Below are 15,279 nucleotides of genomic sequence, written 5' to 3'. Positions count from 1 at the left end.
GAACTACCAGGTTAAAGTATCACATACTTTGAATATAGAACGGCAGAAATATTGGATTCCTCAATGCAGATTGCAAGTTCGCATGCTTTTAAAACGCTATCCCCAGTGTGTTAGACACAGTGAAGACCGTATTAGTTTCCAAGCACACCTGCGTTACCGCTTAGAAGAGTAAATTATTCTTCATGTTTTGACTATATTTGTTTTGATTATTTTGGCCCAGTGTTCGTGAAGTCGAATAGTGGAAAGTCGAACAGGTGGATCTGTCTGTATACATACACGTTTGGTGACAAGAGTGATTTATCTAGAAATGGTAGAAGATTTGTCTGCGGAACAGCGTTTATTTGCTTTTCGTAAATTTGTTGCTGCACCAGGAGTGCCAACCTTGATTTTGTCGGCATCCGAAACAAAATCAAGTGAAGGTTTACGCCTGAACTTGCTCCTTGGCACAGCAGAGTATACGAGTGGCTGGTAGCCGTAGTAAAGCACTGTTTAAAGAGGACGCTAGATAAGCATTTACATAAAGGACTGCACTTAGTGATAATACACTATGAGTCATACAACGTCACGAATGTTATATTAACACGCCCGTACCGGGAATATAGGAAGGACTCTTTAATACATTCCGACGTGTTTGCTGTCGTGTATATACTAATATCAAGTTAAAGGATATATAAGATCGGGAAAACAGTCTTTTGGAAATAGTATGTTTAAACTTATTTGTATCTGGCTAGTTTTAATGACATTAAAAAGGTTACATTAAAAAAAAGAAAGTAACACTTTATTTCCCATAAAAACGAAACGATTTAAGATTTTACGTTGAAAAAGGAAAGAATGCGCAAGGCGTTAAAAAACTGAGTTTTATGGACCTAATACAGTGTCAGTAAAAGTCGCACAAACTTGATTTAAGCGTTTTCATTAAGGGAATTTCGATGTCAAAAATGCATCTCGCCCAGGACGGACGGATAAAATAGATGTCATTTTTGAAAATCATAATTGAGTTGATCACTAGCACTAAAACGATACATTCCATCAGATATGGTGTGTTCGTTGCGGTCATCGAAAGAAGGAGAATGCGAAATAGTTGTGGAATAAAACAAAATAAAAAACTCTCAAAATGGTGGATTGCATCGGCGGAGTTATTCCTTCGGTGACACTTCAATCATTAAGTTTCCATTTAGTGGATAAGGGAAGAGAAGGGCTATGAGTTTCTTTGCGAGATCTGTCATAGCAATCATGCCAGTCAAATGGTAGTTTGTAGCGGCCCGAGACGAGAAGAAAAGAGACTCCTCAGAATCCCACGAGCTTCGCTACGTCAAAATGGGTTTCAGGCTAGGCAGGCCCTGCTTCTTACTACAAAGAACCTGCGCAATCTGCAAATGCCATTGCAGCAGTGAAAGTCTGGTTCTAAAAGTCTTTTATTATGCTTCATATCTCACAATTCCTTTTTTTAAATTTTATGTAAAACTGTTATTTTAGCGGATCATGAATCGCCTTTGTAATTTTACATTTCCGGCTAGGACGTTGTTATCACTCACGGTGTATATTTTACGAGTAATTATCACACATAGCCCGTGAGAAAAGAATTCCCCAATGTGGAATAATTTCCATGTTTCACAGAGACTAAAACACTTTTATAACACTTTTAATTCTGTCTTAAGCATCACAATTAATATTAAAATTTTTAGAAGTAAAACATTTAAAACACATTTTATATCTTACTAAATAATAATATATTTCTTTTAGTGTTAGAAGCAGACGAGGGTAACCAACGCTCGCCTGCTTCCAACTGACGCGTATTCTCTGAATATCGCAAGCGAAATAAAGTTATTGATTTGACATGCGCAGTTCGATTCTGTTCTTTTCAATAGCTATCTCTTTCTTACTTACGAAAGTTATTGTGTTGTACTGTTTAAATTCTTTGATATTCATGAAATTAGTATTTTAATCTCTTCCTTTGTACGATATTAACACAAGATAAAAATGTGTTATTTTTCCTTTTTATGTCATTCATTATTGATCTGAGGCGATTCTACATCACATCGCCTTTTATTCTTACATAATTGTGGAACACTTAATTCTTTTTTGCGTAACCATTTTAAAGAATTAGAATCATTGGTAATTACATATTAACGCCAACGCTGTTAAAGTTTTGGCGGTTTTAAATGCCCCTAATCTACACATAAATTTGACATAAATCATGAAATAACAGTTCTTTAAGCTGAAAGCACTTTTAAAATTTCAACCACTCTAATTAAAATTATTTTTTTCTTGCATACAACGATAGGTCTAGATAATCACCATTATCTACTGCATGTAAAATAAATGCCAGTTATTAACCTTATATGGAAATGTGTTTAAATGCCAAGTTGTAGTTGAGATTGGAAACAATTGAGCGGTAAGCGTTTGCTGACAGAGAAGCAATAAGACATATATAAAAGAAAATTTTTATGCTAAAATGATATTTTAATATTATTCATCAGGGGTGGTCTACCTGCGGCTCGCTAGCCACATGCGGCTCTTTGGACGAATTTTTGTGGCTCTTGATAGATGTACCAGTTTCCTTTTCATTTTCGTGTAATATATTTTTAGGGAGTGCGGAACTAGATGGACCGACGACTTAGTTAAGATCGCAAGAAGCCGCTGATTGCGATCAGCGCAAGAACGGTCATTATGGTGATCTTTATGAAATGCCTATGCCTTGCAGTGGTTGTCTTATCACAAGACATATTGATGATGATGATAAAAAAACAATGTTTCAAAATGTGTTTTAAATTACTGTTAACGAATGTGAAAGACTAAATACAAATTCAATACAAATATTTTGTATTTTTAGGTAATCGATAAATATAATTTCTTTGAAAATAACCATACGTTTTACATACCTTTTAAACATATATAATTGTAGTACGCGAAAAGTTTTGGAAAATAGATCCGACTCAAGGAGCTTGGTCACATCTGTTATTTATTAAAAAATATTTTAGAGGTTATGACCAATTTTAATAGTGTTACGTTTACAAATGAACATTAGAATGCTCGTGAAAACTTTTAGGATGTTTAATGAGTTATGAAGAATAGACAATATTATTTTAGATTACTAAAAATAAACCTAACCTATCTGCCGACTATTAAAGCAGCTGTTGCGGCATGAATAGGTAAGTGCCATTGAACTTTTGTGACGTAAATGAACATACGTTTTGTTTTGTAGAAGCATTAACGGTTCTAATTATATTATATTACAATTGGATATAGATTAGTTTCTAAGATGACGTAATGTAAAGTACTTTGACTAGTTGACGGTTTGTCGCTGTTCTTTTAAAAACGTGGCTTCATTTATCGCCATCTTGAATGGAGATCTATATAAATGTTGCATGAAATAGTAACTCAATATGTATATATTAGTCAAGTACATAGGAGCTCACAATTATAATGAATTAAAGTCAATACATGGTAAGGTTAATTGAATGTTATGTTAGCGTCCAAATTTGTATGGAACGAACAACAATAAATGTTCACTGAAAAGTATTGATTTCTTTCAAAGTGATTAACGGAAATAATTGGAATTATAAATTACTAATTGTAAGTAGTAACGGTATGTATCTTAACTGAAATAAAATATTGTTGTGTGAAGCACACCGCAAGGCTGTTGGATTTTAGGACTCAGTGCCAATTGACAGCAGTTACGATTTTTAACTAGTTAAATATTTCTTTAAAAAAGCTTTATTTAAAATCTTTGAAATTTACTGTCACTCTTTTTTACTTATGATATACAACCTAGGTTATATATGTTAGTATCACGTATTGTATTTTACCGACAAAATAGGGTAATAATAAAAAGTTTTTAATGAAACATCAGTAGGGATAGAATTTTTATTTATCAACAAATTGGTTTCTCCACAATCAAATACCATCCAGAAACAACAATATCAAAGTGACGATTTAAAAATAACCAAACATTAGTGTTTCCTTTGGCGACACAAATAAACTTATAATTCAAAAAATACTTGTAACTTATTAAAACAAAAAATTTTTGTTTTACAACTACTTTGGTTCATGCAAGTAAATTTCACACCTGTGTAAAAAAGAAATAAAAAAAATCTGTCCATAGATCTCTTTTTGTAATATAGACAGCCAATGATCAATTGAACATATTTTCGGTTTAATTTCAAGCCTTATTGCTTTTGCTATACAAAAAGTGGATAAAGACATTTATAAATAGAAAGGAAAAAATAATAACTTGTGCGAGATTCATTACTTAAAAACAAATATTAAGGAGACTAAATAATAAAGAAATTGGATATTCGAATATGTATTCATCTGAAAGATATTTCGCTAAGAAACTATGAAGGTGGTTTCAAAGAGTTTTTAATAAAAAGAAAAGAATTATTTTCATTTTATTTGGCCATTCACATCTCGGAATTATTTTGATAGTTAAATTTCAAGCTTTTAGATAAATATGCATCCGAATAACCATTCTCATCATAAATTACAACAGTGGAATGTAAAGTGCTACTTAAATTAATAATCACAAAGCCTTCTATCTCTATAAATTTAAAAATATACGTTAAAGTTATCTAAAATAGAAGTAATTATCAAAACTTCGTATCTTTGGATTCTCTAAATGCGAGCGCCATCTGGACGGAATCAAACTATTTAAGTCATATTTACTGTTACATGACGGACCGAAAATGTACCGAATGTGTACCAAACACGTATTGGCGAAGTATCATCGGGATATTTTCGTCATTGATTATTTTATTATGCATTAAACTTGTACATATCAAATAATGTAAAACAATTCAAATAAGACTAAGTAGGCTTCAAGCCTTGAAATTTCTTATTATTTATTATATCAATTAGCTTCCACAAATTTCTTCGAAAAGCTATAAGTAAATAAATTCCCTATATCAATATACTTGTTTTTGAAACGAGTATCTATACATTAGTTTTTGTCGGACTCTTCATTTAAAACTGACAAGTTTTCCTCCGATATTTTCTGTAAACTATGGTTGTAGTTTAAAGAGGACCTATTAGTAAACTCTTCCTCTATCTCCCTCTCTAATGTTTCAAATTCCTCGTTCTCTTGGCATTTGAGGCACTCGTCTGATGAGGAATCCTGGTAGCACATTACGTTTTCAATGTTCACTTCCACCTCCTCGTTTTTACTGTCTTTCATGTTTAAATTGGGGCTGCTGTTGCTCAGAACCCGTGATTCTTTGTTTATTCTCGGGAAGAAGATTTCTGATTTGGGACGCTTTTTTATATCGGTTCGCTTGCGTACGGTTATGGGTCGTTTTTCTTTTGGCACGACGCGTTGTATGCGCTCCTCTATGAGCGAAATGCTTCGTTTGAACACAACGGTGTCTTGTGGACCGTCGCGTGCGCCGTCTATGGCGTCACGTGACTCCGTGTCAGAGTTGTCGCATCTGAAGTAGATTGTGTCGCATCCGTTTTCCTGCTTCACTTTAATGAGGCAGCAGTCGTCTTCCTTCTCGCACAGTATCTCGTGCAAGGAGCCATGCAAGGGGATCAGTTTCACCTTGCCGCCGAAGTTCTCTTGCATCTGCGTGGAGAGGTCGTCGTCTATGTACAAGTCTTCGGTGCTGCGAGCTTCCTGCGAAATAGATAAGATTTTCATGTAAACCTTCTAAACAATTTCTCATCCCAAATACCGTGATGTTTGAAGACTTCACTAGTTTATGTTGCAGGTGACGTGGACCTTAGATGTGGTTGCTTGCACGCAGAAAGCAATAGAGAAGAACATACTCTAAGATTCGCTACGACAGAAAAACTAAGCTCACTTAAATAGCTCGTGGAACCGCCATTGACACCAAAGGGTTCTTTACTACTATGAGCCAATTGACGCGGCGTAGATATAACTCCCCCAGGTGGGCCGACGACATGGTTAGTCAAGAAGAGTGAGTAGATGCAGGGAGCGAAAGACCGTTCATATTGGCGATCTTTGAGGGAGGCCTGTTTTACAACTACTACTACAATCTAACGGCTGATATGGTGATAATGACGCTTATAAATGTATATAGGTCTATATATGAAATTTGCATCTAAATACCGACTCATCACGATGTCTCTGGAGCCGAGCAATAAGGATTAGAGATTTGAAGCAAATATCAACAGAACAAACGATAGCCTTTGGGCATTAAAAAAAGCTATGAAAATGTTTGTTTCATATCTGTATTATAATCTTCATGTTTCTGAAGAAAATATAATCACGTGTCTCTGCATTGTTTTAATACAGATCAAGTAATAATCTTTTAAATTTAGAATTAGAAATTTTATTGATGTTAACTTACCTGAATAGCATTGAAAGCTTGACACCTTTTCAGTGAGTTGACGTGAATGTCTTCAGCTGTCAATGTATCTCCTTCAACTTGCACTTTATCCTTCCCGGAATTGCCGTCGCATATGGTCACATTAACGCACTGGTCTAGCACCTGCAAGCTATTCTCCCCGGACTTGCTAAACGTTATCTGTAGCAGAGGTTTGTTACTTGTATTGATTTTAACGCGTGAGAATGATTTAATTGACTCCTTCTTAGCCGGTTCGTGATCGTCGCTCGTTTTCAAGTTTTCTAGAATGTTCGACAGTACTTTGTCTACAATATCATCGTTGCGCGCGGAGGTGGTAGAGCTTTTGTCTGATATCTCGTGCAGTAAGTGTTGGACCTCCTTTTGTATTAGTTCTCGTAAGAACACATCAATGTCCCGTGTGCTCGTGGACTGGTCAACCTTAGGCTCTTTTTGCACGTCGAATGTAGTCGAAGACCTGATAAAATATATTTCATTTGACTTCGAATAAAGTGTTATAGTAATATAAAATATAAGAACGTGATTATAAGAAGTCATAATCATATCAGCTGATGGACGCTCACTGCAATATGTAGGCTTTTTCTAGAGATCACCGCGATGATGTGTCTTGCACTGAGAGCAATCCAGCGACATGTTGCGACCTGGACTATGTCGTATGTCCACTTAGAGGGAGTCTACTCCCGCTGCGTCTACTGGTTCTTGGTCGCTACTCGTCAGTATGGTGAGTTCAAAATATTAAAACTACTTATATGAATACTATGAAAAAATCTAGCCCATAATACTCGTAACGTACAGATAAGATAAATATGTGTGTGTTATATATATGCAATTTCACATGTAATGAGGAAATTTAAAATAATCACCCTTTACTACTGTCCTTCTTCCAAGTCTGGCCATCCTCAGAATCAAACGCAAAATTGACACTCTTCGCAACAATGTCTCGCGTTTGGCAGAAATAGTCACACTGATGACCTGAAATATTATATTATATCTTTAATGTGGTAAAATACTGTCCGAATGTTTAAGTTAACATGCAAAAGCAATAACCAGGCTTTTTAATAGGTTTTTTCCTTTATGTAAAAAGGTAAAATTAAAATAATTGTTTAATAATTGCATTTATTCCCGTGGAAGCTACAGTTTATTATTGAACGATATTATATAAACAAATATACAGAACCCATAACACAAAATATAATCAGATAGGTTAAACAAAGTATGTATTTGTCATACTCTATAACTTCTTATTATTCGAAAGTATCTTACTACAATAATAATATTTAAAAAAACATGTTCAAAATACTTAAGCGATAAAACTCTGAAGAACAGACTTTATATATACTTTTTTAAGTATAAAATATTACTAAACCTCAATAAATGAATAAAAACTATTATTTATAATAACTACAAGGTAGTCGTTTCAGCCTATAGATGCCCACTGAAAGCCATAGACCTCCATGAAGGGATATTATGGTACGTCGAGGACGCTGCTGCCAATCCTCTGGAAACTTGTTTGTGAGTAGTGGCAATCCTATATAATTAATTCACAGAGTGTGAATTATATAAGATAGTACCCCGGGAATGAAAACCGCGACCTATGATCACAATTCTGTTCTCTAACGCTAGGCTACCACTGCTACTGCCTGCTCTTCCCTAGGTAGTGGTAATATACAAATATATCTTGGTTTTGTTACTTTATAAAAAGCGCTAACTTTCTTACGATTAATTTTGAAAAAATAAAAATTCACGGATCTCAAATACGTGTTTTAAATATAACAAATTATATTTACTAAAACAGATTATTGCAATAACGACACATACTGTTTGTTCCAAAGCACAATTAAAACAGTCCGTTGCAACTGTCAGTTTACAAATTCAAAATCTGTTTTAAGTCTGTAGCTTACAGTTCAATTTATGATCATAATAAATAATGAAAAAATAAACAATTTACATATTAAAATTGTATTCGTGACAAAAAGTATATCGGTCTTCTTGGTTAACTAAAAAAGTCGCTGTCTTGCCTTGTCAGAGTGTTCCTGTATACGAAATACACATACAAGTTAGATTATACAGAGATCAAGAAAAACTCTATAAATTGCAGGTTAAGTAGAAATCAGTTAAAAATTAAACAATATCAAAATAAGAGCGCAGAACATCATTTCGCACTGTGTAAACACATCCTTACCTCGTTAACTCTATCTATCTATGATATAACATGTGCATTTTCTAGTAAAAACACTGTCCGGCGATTGCAGTATAATTTAATCGTAACTGACATGCAATAATTTCCATTGTCAGGAGACCAGCATTTTGATTGATACGGCTTGATATGATCGTGCGGATTCCAAGAAAATAGACGTTAAAGTTTTGATTTTCTGACTATGCGGTTTATGACGGTAAGTTTAACCGCATAATAATCTCGTTTGTGCGCATTATGAACGGCGTCACAATATACACGGAATATATTTTGTGTTTGTGTACTTTAATTTCTTAGACTCCACCGGGAGAGCCCTATAATGGTTTAGTTAATAAGATATACGAGTACCGATCCTGATGATGGGTTAGATTCATCACCATCAGGTCAGCCAATAGACATCCAATACAAGGCACCAGCCTCCCCAAAATATCATCACAATAACTAGTGTCTTATTCTGTCCGCATCTATAGGCTCATGGCCGACTCGAGAAATTTTCTGCCCCAATGTTTGTTTTTACGTAGCCGATTTTAAGGATCCTCGATCATCTACCAGAGCAAGAGCATCTATTTTAATATTATATTTTTTACTTCTATTTTTATTTCTTTATTCCTCTTAATCTTCTCAAGAATCATTGTTTTTACTTGCTTCACATAATCTTCTCTTTATATGATCTGGGAGGGACAGAATTTTTTACAATTCAATATTTTTTTTCACTTCTCTTTTATTATTTTTTACTCTCCGTTTTTCCGTCACACTGTCAGTCATGCTTTCTCTATTTTTCTTCTTAATATCTCACATTCCTCTGGCTTACTAATCTTTTATACATCACTTTTCTTGGTTCTCCTTCGCTCACAAAATATGACAGTAGCTGCCTTTATGGCAATATATTTTATTGTCTTTGATTATATACCTCCTTTTGGTCTATCTAACCACATTCTTATACAATTTTTATAATTGTGTTTTATATGAATTGTTATAATATAATGCCTTTATTCATATTTCATAAATTTCTGATTCTATCCAACTCATACTGCAGTGTTTTGTTTTTCTCTAAGAATATGTTATTTTGCTAAAAGCTAACAGAAGAGACAGGAAACTAGTCACTAGTATCAAAATTGTGGGAGCTAATTGCGTCATACATTTTAAATATAACCAGACTGTAAAAAAAGACTAATAAATGATGTTAAAATAAGATTTAGAATTTTCATACAATTTTACATTTAAATGATATGGGCCATTTTCATATTTCCGTACTGCTTACTTATATGGCAACATTATATCAGTGTATACTAACAAAAGGATGTTTTAAGCAATACATCTTTGATTGTTTTTTTTTTTCGTTTCATATTTAACTTTCTTATACATAATTATTGTAAAAAAATTTAAACCTTTCTTGATTTATTGATAAAAATGATTATGATTTACCTTGCTATAATCAAAGATATGTTTCTTTATTGGATGCATGAAGATAGCTTTTTACGAAAACCACTTTAGTATGGAAAAAAATTCTATTATAGAATAATCTTGCAAAATGCTAGTATTGACAGAATTACATGCATATTTATACACCTGCGTGAATAATATTACGAGTTCCCACAGCCGCTCTGTATGTGTGTTTCGTTGTGGCAACGTTTGTCAACCCCGTGTCCTGTTACATTTTTTATGACCTTATTTTTAGGGTCTCTCGTTCTATTACTTTTATTTCTTAACATTATTTTCAGATTTCTTTTGGCCCCTTGTTATTGGGGATCTCTTATAATCCCTATCTTGTTGTAGGACAGGGCTTGATATTCTTTAATGATTTCTTTTCACTATATTTTCATTTTATTTCTGTACTCTTCTGTCATTCTTCGTATGATATATCTTTCCTCTTTTTTCATTCTACAATTTTCTATCATTTTTTTCATACTTATTTTCGTTTATTCATCACCTCACTTCACTCGGCTCGTTCCTCAAATATCACAGATCCGGGCTATAACACATTCCTAACCTTAATTTATATAATATTTTGTACTATTTTACATTCTTATTATATATGTTTTTTTTTTCAAATTTATATGAAGTGCGTTGTTAGTAAACAAGAAGAATGTTCTCTTTATTTACTATGTCACCGGTCGGGCCTCGTGGGTTAACTTAATTATCGCTGTATATGATAATAACGGTCGCCCAATAGTGATAATCTGTAGCTTCCAAATGTGAGATCCGTAGAAGAATCAAGGTCACCGACGTAGCTCTTAGAATCGCTCATCTGAAATGGAACCGGGTCACATCCCTCGTGCAACCGATGGCCGTTGGAGACGAAAGTTTCTCGAGTGGAGACCACGAGCAGGTAGACTCTTCGTGAAGTAAACCCCCACTAGATGGATGAAGGAAATAATTAAAGCCGCCGGTAGTAGATTCGGGCAACGCAAGACCGATTACCGTGACCAACTATGGCTTGCAGGAGCGTCTATCAGCTGACATGAAGATGATAAGCTTCAAGTATGGCACCAACAGTTTCTTAGCTAAAATAACTTTCAACCAATTTCTGGTTTTCATACATATACCTAAAGTTTTATGACTTACCTTTGTAAAAGTAACTTAGCTACACCCATAACCATTATTAAATCAAAAACAAACATGCAAAAGAGATTTTTATTACGACAAACAAGTGCACATAAAGCATATTCTAAATACAAGTGTAATGTTACATATTATAACATAAAACATGGAATTAAAATCTACATACAACCATGTGTTTCATTAAGCGAATTATTATTAGCAAAGGTTCTAACATTTTTATCCAACTACCCACTAAAAACTTAGAATAACTCATAAACGACTTCCAAAATTTGTTAATTGTTCACTTTTCTCTCTTATAAGAGTCAATCGCTTCAACCAGTGATTCATTATAATTTTTTAGATCGGACTTATTGCTCTGTCCGAGTGTCATTTACAGATTCCGCTAGTTCGAGGCGATAGGACACAGATGGCACCAAGCCAAAGACCTCCTGGAGCCTCTGCTCGGGCTGCTATATACTATTGTAATGGTAGGCCATCGAATTGTTACATCACTAAGGCTGATCCTCCATGGAGTAACTACATTAATAGGCAGGGAACCTAGGCTTGAGCTGTCACCCGTCGGTAACATCCGCTTAGTATTCCGACATACAGCACTATAACAATTAAATCATTTTGTTATATAAAACATGAAAACCACGCATCCCTTTTTACCATTTACGATAAGTTTGGTAACTCAAATGGGGCGTGATAGAACAAAACGAGATAATTTAATTTTTTTTAGAAAAGGTCAAAAACCGGCAGCCATTTTGGCTTTGTGCAATTAAATAAATATTCATTCTAATGAATAGATAACTGGGAAAGCTTATAAAAAATGTTTTTAATTTTTTTCATTTCAAATTTTGTATCTAATCTTATGTAAAAATAACAGATCTTACGGAAATGTCAAGATTTGTACCAAAGTGCTATGAAAAAATGATTTTAAAAAATACTGCATACTAGAAATGTATCAATTTTGGTTTCGATTTTGTGTATTAATATTTTTAAACATAGATACATAATGATTCATGTCAAACTTTTAACTTCAGAGGCTATTTAATGGATAAGCGCGATTTGGACCACACCAGCCTATCGGGCGACGTAGTTTTTTATTGTAATTTTACGAGTAGCTTTTTTTTACAAAAAGTGGAATTATCATGATATGTTGTCACTACTCAAATTTATTTAAAAAAAATTACTTATTATTAACTCACAGTTATATATTTACCTTTCTAAACAATACTTTTGTTTTGTACAATACCTATTTTGCGTTGACTTTTATTTAATTAACAAACTATTTTACACAGTGTACTACATTAAAAAAAGGTTGAGAATCACTGGTTAAGCTTATAAATTAGTTTACGCAAATAGTTATTGGATATAAAGAGGTTCTATAGAAAGCACCACTAAACCATTCAGATATTAATGCAATATAATACAGGATTTATAATGCAGGAATATTCATGCAGCGAAAGTGTCATGCAGGGGTCAGCAAACAATGGCAAGAACGGAGCAATACATAGTTTCAATGCGATTGAATTACAATAATTTACTAAGATGGCTTCAAAAACTAAAATTAAACTTTGTTTTATTACTCTATATTGCCAATTTATTGAATGTCTTTAATTTGTTCAAATGAAAGTGTTAATGAACAATAGTAAATTTAAACTGTAGGAACCTAAGTCTGAAGTAATTAAACGATTTTGCACATTGGCGTATTGCTTTGACTTTTGATGGACTTGATATGTCCAAACACAGATACAAATCTCAACCTTAAATTAAAAATTATAAGAAAATTCTTTACCAAGTCTCCAGACAACACTAGCTTTTCACCAACCAAAGAATTTCAATGATTTTAAAACCACATTCTCAGCATGTATGGCAACCAAGTTATTCTTAATCCATGATTAATAATTATATATTTTTAACTACACATATTATAACAGAATAACTATGAGCACTAATTTAAACTAATTTGCGTCGACAATTATCAATCATGTGCACAATTCTCTATTAGAGCCATTTGTTTAAATCACTCTAAGAGATAGAAATCTTTTTAATTTGAGCAAAAAAGTGCTCGCGTGACATTTTCAAAAAAAATTTAAAAAGACTTTGTTTATTACACAACGGATTAGCATTTTATAAAAGACGCCATTTCAACGACCATCTCATTTAATTACATGAATAGAAATATCTAATAAAGTCTATATGTCTTAAGATTCCAGAGATACAGTCATGAGTCGGTATGTCGTGGCAGATCTCATACATATCATGTATAGATCTGAAATGATTTCCATGAATATATCTTTAAAAAGTTTTTTTTTATCTATTTCAATGTTAAACAGAGTTAAATGGATGAAAGTTTGCCGACCCTTGGACTTGAGGACTGTAGCGAGCATGTAGATAACTGACCGTTTCCACTACTACCGGGTGATGCGGGCTGCGAATAGCTCTGAACTGCACTCTGCACCCTCAACTGCGGCAGGGACTTTTGCAGAGTGTCAACGCAGTGCGACGCCGGCTTCACAGCCGTACATAGATTCCTGGAGAACATAAGCAATCTGTTTTATTTATCACTTTTCAAAAAGCGCGCAGAACAGATAGCCGCTGGGACCTTAAGGTTCTAGAATAGAGATTTCATAACAGAAAGCGCAGTGTAGGACATTCACCTACATGGTAGACCCACAACCTTGTTCAGTTCATCTTGAGACGATAGGTGCAGGCAGTTTCCTCCCGGCCATATTTGAAATCTATGGGAGTGACATACGTCCAGCAGTGGACATCCTAGGGCAAAACAATAATGAAGATATACAACACGACGAATGCAACTTTAGAGAAGACAAACAAAACCAAATCCCAATATGGTCGAACTATTATGACCAATATCAGTGAGCAGTAAAAGCCTCTAAAGCAGTGTTTCACAACTTGGGGCCCACGCCCCACAGGGGACAGCAATTTAGATGTTAAGGGGGAAAAATCGAAAATGAAATCGACACGAGTTCAACCCTTTCGGTTTAATACAAAAAATATTATATTAACATGTAATAGGAGTTTTGAAGGTAGGTATGGTACAAAAAGGCGGGGAAATAGTATTCAAGAGCATGTATCTTCTACCACTACTCAAAAGCTCGGAAAAAAAATGCTTCATTGTAAAAGATAAAAATAAACACGTTTAAACATTCAAAATTCAGCAGGAGGTCAGCTAAGAACATAATTTATCAAAATTCTACCCGCGAGATTAATTCTTCCCCCTGGGTTGAGGATGCTCTCATTAAATTCACGAAGCAGGGGGGTACCAGCTAGTACATATACACCAATACCTCAATTTGCACCCTGGTTACGTGCCAAAAAAACACGACGCAAATTAACTATGACTATATTCGATTGGTGCTGGACGCTGATAGTCGTTTTGGCTTTTACATACCTTCATCGGACTCAGGGCTCACAGATCCGAAATCCGCGAGCTAATAAATAAAAAAAATCTATAGCGGATGCGACGCCTGAAGTATTGTATTGGCTAATTGATATCTATTCGGTTTCCGGACATTGAAACGAATTAATCAAATTGAAATCACGCAAAGTGAATAAAGATTCTATAACAAATCATATGAGGATCGAAAATAGGTTTCAGATTTACGAAAATAATAATTTTTAAAAAGAAAATTGAACAAAGTACACATTTAAAAAACCAAAATAACATAACTCTGCCAACAAATAAATGGGAAATTTATTTACCTTTTTGCAACCAGAATCAACATTTACAATTTTAAATAAATTTATTATTCCTTTTTTTATATAAAAAAGCAAAACACTACGTAATTGAAAATAAAAACTGTAATAAAATTGCGTTGATTTTTAGTCCGAAAGGGAATCCCGAGTTTTGATGGTAGGGCGCAATAAGAAAATTAAAAAAAAAATTAATTGAACCCAAAATAACGCAACCTCAAATTCTATCGACGCACAGTGAAAATCAGTACTAATTAAGCGGCGACAAAACTTCGAAAAAACGCAAAATGAAACCACGCAAAGCGAGGTATTGGTGCAGATAAAAATTTCAAGAAAGAAAAAAAGGAGCTGGTCTGGGTAAGATATTGTAATTATCTATGTAGCGAGTGGATATCCAATGTCATTTTGTAAAGCCAGCAAAGGAGCTTGTTATGCCCAAAAGAACGACAATGTGAGATCTAAGAGGTTTAACAATTTTCTTTAACATTTTTTTTTTTA

General features: G+C 34.0%; 1 protein-coding gene across 1 annotated transcript in view; it reads right to left on the bottom strand.

Annotated features, from left to right (window-relative positions):
* Positions 1-4,442: 4,442 nt before the first annotated feature.
* The window catches only part of LOC137923468 (uncharacterized), a 32,183-nt gene continuing 21,346 nt past the window's right edge, over positions 4,443-15,279 (bottom strand). Inside the window, exons 11-14 of the mRNA XM_068766726.1 lie at positions 13,468-13,598; positions 7,187-7,295; positions 6,309-6,780; positions 4,443-5,611 (exon numbers count right to left, since the gene is read on the bottom strand). Coding sequence (XP_068622827.1) covers positions 4,940-5,611; positions 6,309-6,780; positions 7,187-7,295; positions 13,468-13,598 — 1,384 coding nt within the window. The 3' untranslated portion in view covers positions 4,443-4,939. The remainder of the gene's footprint in view (positions 5,612-6,308; positions 6,781-7,186; positions 7,296-13,467; positions 13,599-15,279) is intronic.

Source organism: Battus philenor, unplaced genomic scaffold (assembly GCF_028537555.1).
Source record: "Battus philenor isolate CCGP_79_NKW_IND1 unplaced genomic scaffold, ilBatPhil1.0.hap1 SCAF_21, whole genome shotgun sequence".
Classification (NCBI taxonomy): domain Eukaryota; kingdom Metazoa; phylum Arthropoda; class Insecta; order Lepidoptera; family Papilionidae; genus Battus; species Battus philenor.
Note: the sequence above shows the minus strand (reverse complement) of the source record. Positions and strands in the feature narration are given on the sequence as shown.